The 5855-nt window shown below is 40.5% G+C and overlaps 1 protein-coding gene across 1 annotated transcript in view; it reads right to left on the bottom strand.

The window, feature by feature from the left end:
• The window catches only part of SLC1A4 (solute carrier family 1 (glutamate/neutral amino acid transporter), member 4), a 27913-nt gene that overhangs the window by 9868 nt on the left and 12190 nt on the right, over positions 1-5855 (bottom strand). Inside the window, exons 3-4 of the mRNA XM_004691453.2 lie at positions 4708-4770; positions 3199-3365 (exon numbers count right to left, since the gene is read on the bottom strand). Of these exons, the coding sequence (XP_004691510.2) occupies positions 3199-3365; positions 4708-4770 (230 nt within the window). The remainder of the gene's footprint in view (positions 1-3198; positions 3366-4707; positions 4771-5855) is intronic.

The raw sequence follows: 5855 nt of genomic DNA, 5'->3' as shown, positions 1-5855 counted from the left end.
AAGCTCCATGTTTAGCAGTTTGAGGAACCTCCAAACAGTTTTCCATGGTGGTTGTACTAGTTTGCATTCCCACCAGCAGTGCAGGAGAGTTCCTTGGATTTATTTTTAATGCCAGGTTGTTTGAGATTTTTCTTATCGATACAAAGAAATCTATCTTGCCCTCACCTCATACTGAAACTATGCTCCTCAGACAATCGCCCTTTTCTCCCCTCCTCCTTCTCCACCCCCCCCCCCCATGGCCACCTCATCTTCTCCCTTCTGAAGATGTGAAGTTAACTGCTTAAGTTGCTTATCAGCAGAATCACACATCTATCCTTTGGTCTCACTGAGTGAGGTCTGTGCTTCATCCCTGAGGTGGCAGCAGGTGTCAGAGGTGTCAGATTTCATCCTTCAGGCTGAGTGATAATCCACTACACACACACACACACACACACACACACACACACACGCACGCACGCACGCACGCACCACTGGGCTTGTCCTTCGCTTTTGTGACAAACATGAGTTATTTCCCTCTTTATCTCATTCTTTCTGATTATCATCCTCAGAACAAAGCACTAAAGGTCAATTTGCCACTGCTCTTCTGATGGGGCCTTAAATCGCTTCCAGGTTTTCATCATTGGAAACGTTGCAAACAGGCTCTCTGTGCCCCAGCCTGTGCTCTCTGGGTAGAGACACTGAGAAGTTAGGGGTGGGCATAAGTGAAACTTTGGTAGATATCAAGAACTGTTCTCTAATGGAACTATTCCAATTCACATTCTACCTGCATTCTAGGAGAATAAGCCTTTACCTGTTCCAGTGGTTCTTAACCATGGGTGATTTTACCTTTGGTAAGGCCTGGAGATAATTTTGGTTTAAATTTAAATCAAATCTAACTTAAATAAACTATGTTCCCTTTTTGAGGGGGAAGGGGAAGGGGACTTCACTGGCATCTAATGGCAGGAGGCCAGGGATGGCAGCCCCCACAGCAAAGAGTGATCCAGCCAAAGTGTCCATAGAGCCAGAAACCCACCCTCACCTGTCGATGTCTGATAAAACGAGGCTTGTCATTTTCCTGATTTCTGTTCAGCTGGGCATCCCTTAAAATGCTTCCTGGCCTTATGGGGTTCCTCTTCTATGAAATGCCTGCTCACAGTCTGTTTTCTAATACTCAGTCTGTTTTCTTTTTCAGTAATCACAGCTCTTTGCACTAGTGCTTCTCAAATGGTCTTAAGTAAGAGACAAATCTATTTCTCTCTAGTTGATTATGGACCAATATTCTTCTAAAAGACAATAAAAAACAATATATAAGAAAAACGCTCAGGTGCTTGACTGATGCAACAATATCAAATGGTTAAAAAAGCTTTGAAGTACCATTCTTAATTTTCCTATAAATCTTGTTGCGTGAACTGGTAATATTTCTTTGGATATAGACACTTTGATGCTCCCATCATTAGATGAACACACAGTATATGTAAACAGATACTAATTTTTTCAATAAGTGTATTATCTTTTGACCTTCCTCAAGGCATATATTGCATGCAAATGTTTTATAATATATTGGTAATGTCAAACTAAGCATCTTTTTATGCCTTTTACTTTTTTGTATTTTGCTTAGGAAGATTTTTCCCTAATCCTGTATTTTCTTCTAGAGGATACCCTTATTTTTCTTCTAGAGGATACCCTTATTTTTCTTCCTTCCTCCCTGAACAGTTTAATGCATGGGTTGGCACTTTGGGGCTGCCAAATATGTTGACCCTGTATTTACTCCATCAGGAAGTCAGTTCTGGATATAGTGCAGGGTAGGCAGGCGCTTTGATATTAGTGTAGGAAACCTATGAAGGAAAAAAGCAAAAGAGCTACTACGGAAAATCCCTATGCTTTTTGGGGATCCATTAGCCAGAGGCATTTTGAGCCCTAGTCCTGTGTGACAAGCACTTTCCGAACCACAGGTCCTCCACTGTACTTAGACCCTCAGTTGCTGTGCCTTCCCAACACCTGTCTGTGCAATAAGGACATGACATTGAAGAAGTGACTGTAAATTGGTTTTCAGATCCAAACAAATATCCTAACATAGAAACATCACTTTCTTGCACAGTGTTTCATTAGAGATTTAGATTAAAAAAAAAAAAAAAGTCAGGGAAAGAACTTGACATGTAATGAAAATACTTTTTCCTTCATGAGAATATTTCTCTTCCCAGAACAACCAGTCAAATGAAGTGTCATATTTGCAACGACAAAGTCTGGAATTCTTTGTTGAGCAAGAAAATTTTCTTGAATAAGATAAACCCCTCCAGTGGAGGTTCTGAACTTAACCTCCCACTTAATTTGAAACTTTCCTCCTAAATCCCAGGTTATTCGCCCAGCTGCCATGCCAATACCATTTAAGAGAGAGAGAGGTTCTGGGAGACTTCAGGGTCAACAATGAGGAAAATGCTTTGTGCATAAGTGGATGAAGTAGTTTCTCAACAACAAATGGGTGGAAGCTAAGACACACAAAGTTTGGCTTTAGTAAAACAAAAGGGTAAAATTTATAAGGTATTATATACAATTTAAAAAAAACAAACCTTACGAGGGATTAGCACTGGAATTGGTTGGAATTGGTTTTATTTCTGGAAAGTTACTTTGAGGGACCTGGCCAAATTTTTATCTTTTAGCAGGAAATCAATCTAATAGTCGATTTTGAATAATTTATCCCTTCATTGCTATTAAAAAGAAAGCTTTATGTGCAAAGAGAGAGAGAAAAAAAAAACTTCCAAATTTATATATGCATTGGGTGAAGACGGACTGGAACTCCTGTGGTGAACTACTTTATGGTAAGTGGCCTGATTGGAGCTTGAAGTCTATCTATCATTTTAAGATAAATGAGACTTATTTATGCAGCGGATAGCAGTCTGATGGGAATCTTCTGCCCTGTGAGATGATATAATAACGATATGGGGTGATGGGAAGAACTGTAAATAGATCAATGATAACAGGACCAAAGGGGTCACTTTAGTCACCAAGGGAGGTGACTATGGCCTGTGCCTGATTATCTGAGGTGCTGAAATCAGGAGAAACTGCCTCTGCCTTTTCTATCTCTGTACCGATTGGCTGAGGAGTATCAACCACATAGAAGCACTGGGCCAGGTGGTGACACAGCAGGGCACACTTTTCGAATGGCAGGAAAAGCCAGAGGGGAGCAAGAGAGGGAGTGAGCGGCAGTGAGGAGACACTCACCACATAATCCACGACACCAGCACCATTGTTGCCTCGTTGAGGCTGTTGAAGAAGCGGATGAGCTCTTCTCCTTCGGAGCCCAGTTTCTTTAGGGCCACTCCCAACATCAAGGCAAAAAAAACCAGTCCTAAGATGTTCATTCCTTCGATCTCAGTTCCAAAGGGGAGCTGCAGGATCAGAGAGCACAGACAGACTGGGGTTACAACAGATGAGTGAGAACAGAGGTGCATTTCTGCCCCACCAGATGAAAACACCATCCAGGGTGAGAAAAGGTTCCTAGTTTGTTTAACCTTCAGTGATTTCACAAAGTATAGGAAGCTGAAGGAGAGATGGAGTTCAAGAATGTGAAAGTCAACAAACAAGAATTCATCTAGTTGCTAACTCAAAAGCTGTTCAAGTCTGGCACAGGTTGAATCATGAGGTAGTGAGCTCCCTGTCTCTGAGTATATTCTAGCAGAGGTTGGACAATCACGTCAAAGGGCTGCTTTTAAAAGACAAGCTGGTCAGTGAAAAGCTCCTTTAGATCAAGAGTTGACGGTGTTTCCTAAATGTGAACAAATTCTTTGTGGCTAGATAATATCATGGCTGACAGATTTCACAAAAGATTTTCAGGATCAACTTGAATATTTTTGGGATTTTTTTTAAATCGCTGGTTTAAACTGTATAGATAGACTATAGCCTTTATTGTTTCTGGCAACGCTAAATCTCACTACTGCAAGCATGCATTAGAGAAACATCTTTGTCCATCAAAACATGATGAAATTCTGGGCAGGAAAACATGTTAATATGGGGGAAAAAACCCATATTTTCACAGTACATCTGAGCTCAAGTCACAGCTCTGATATCAAATATCTGCTTGAGCTTCAGGTTATTCAGCCTTAGTATGAAGTGAATTCAACTAAATTAGTAGCTTTCAAGTTTTGAAAAATGGGACTTTTTTTCTTCAATCAAGGAGTGGTTAGTAGAACTCAGAGCCCCTCAGCCCTGGAGATGGAGTGGCGTAAGTGTGGGTGTGGAGGAAGGGTGACATACTTCCTTCCTCCTGGGGAAAGTTCTGTGGCTGGGCTGGAATGAACAAGCTGTGGGGTCCCTCACTCCTCCAGCTCTCTCAGGAAGGCTGGCATCCAGCCCATAATCTGACACAATAGGTACTCAAATAAACAAACAAACAAATAAACAAAAAGTGTGAATAAACAATATCTATGGAGAGGAAAGTCCCTAAAACCAGTTCTATGTGTTGGAGTCAGAATATTTATATTCTGAGGTAGCAGGAGGGGGTGTGATAATCTATTTCTAAAGAAAGGGGCTTTAGTTTCCATCAATGAATCTGCTGAAGATTACAGCGCTATAATACTCTAGCTTTGGGCTATGTTGGTAAATAACCAAGGGAGAAATTCTAACATGGGGGCTTCAAACAGTCCCCTCAAGCCCCAGAGATTTCAACCCTGCTGAGAAAAACACTGCTGCTTTGTAAGTATTTTTTACAAGTGATCATTTTAAAAACCTTACCTTTTCATGGGTTACGTTTCCAGAGCTCGTATTGTAGGTTACCATTGTACAGTTGGTTGCATACTGTGAAAAACCAGAGAAAGAAAAAACCACAGTCAGTTTTTGGGCGAAGACCGATTGAGAGGGGCTGAGGGAACTTCTGGGCCTCTGGCTGCCTTGTCATCATCCCCTGCAGATGTCCTGGGCTTTCCTCACTGGGTTGGCCTGACAAGACACTCTGAGGACTGTACAAAAGTTACATTAAGTCCAAGGCAGCATATACTCCCAGAAGCCTTTGGATTATTTCGAGAATTTCCTTATGTCCCTTGGGCAATGTCTTGGAGAAGGTCTGCACAATTTCCTGCTGAGATTTTGCTATTTCAAAGTGCTGAAATTTCTTATTACTTGGAGAAACATAGTATTATTTCCATAAGTACCAAAGTTCACTTTTCAGTTTTCTTTTCATTTTTCTTCTACCTCACATTACATACAAGCCGCATCTGTGCCTATATGATGATTTAAAAAAAGAGAAGTTGTAAGTAAAAACAGAAAAGTCTTTGCCTGAAAAGGCAATCAGATTAACCCATATAATCCAGAGCTTTCTATTCCTTCTCTGTGTAAAGCATGGCCATAGGGATATTACTTGTAGATTTCTAAAATTAAGGGGAAGCCACACAAACTGGATATCCATCAACAGTGGCCCAATAGAATTAGGGTGTGCTTAAAGGGTGGAGTACAGGCAAATGTTATACAGAAATGTATTCACCATCACAAGAAAATATTTACAATACAATGCCTTCAAAAAGAACAGGTTATAAGGCATTCTGCATAGTGAGTGTACATCCTACCAGTATGTGGCATGATTACTGCACACGTGCACCTGTGTGTAGAAAAAACACCTGAAGGACGCAGGCCAAATATCAGTGGGTAGCTCTAGGTAGTGATTATGGATAATTTAAATTTTTTCCCATTTTGCATATTATAATGTTTCTGTAATGAGCATGTATTACCTTCATAATCAGAAAAAAAAGGAGAGAAAAATGTATTTAAAAAAATTCTGAAGTATTTCAGAGATCACTAAAACATGATTTGGACATTTTTCTCAAATAATATGAAAAGGTGGTTAAAACCAGAGGGATCAGGATCTCCCTGGTGGTGCAATAGGTTAG

The sequence above is a fragment of the Condylura cristata genome, unplaced genomic scaffold, assembly GCF_000260355.1.
Source record: "Condylura cristata isolate star-nosed mole 26May11 unplaced genomic scaffold, ConCri1.0 scaffold00031, whole genome shotgun sequence".
NCBI lineage: Eukaryota > Metazoa > Chordata > Mammalia > Eulipotyphla > Talpidae > Condylura > Condylura cristata.
The sequence above is the reverse complement of the archived record's forward strand: the minus strand, read 5'-3'. Positions and strand labels throughout refer to the sequence as shown.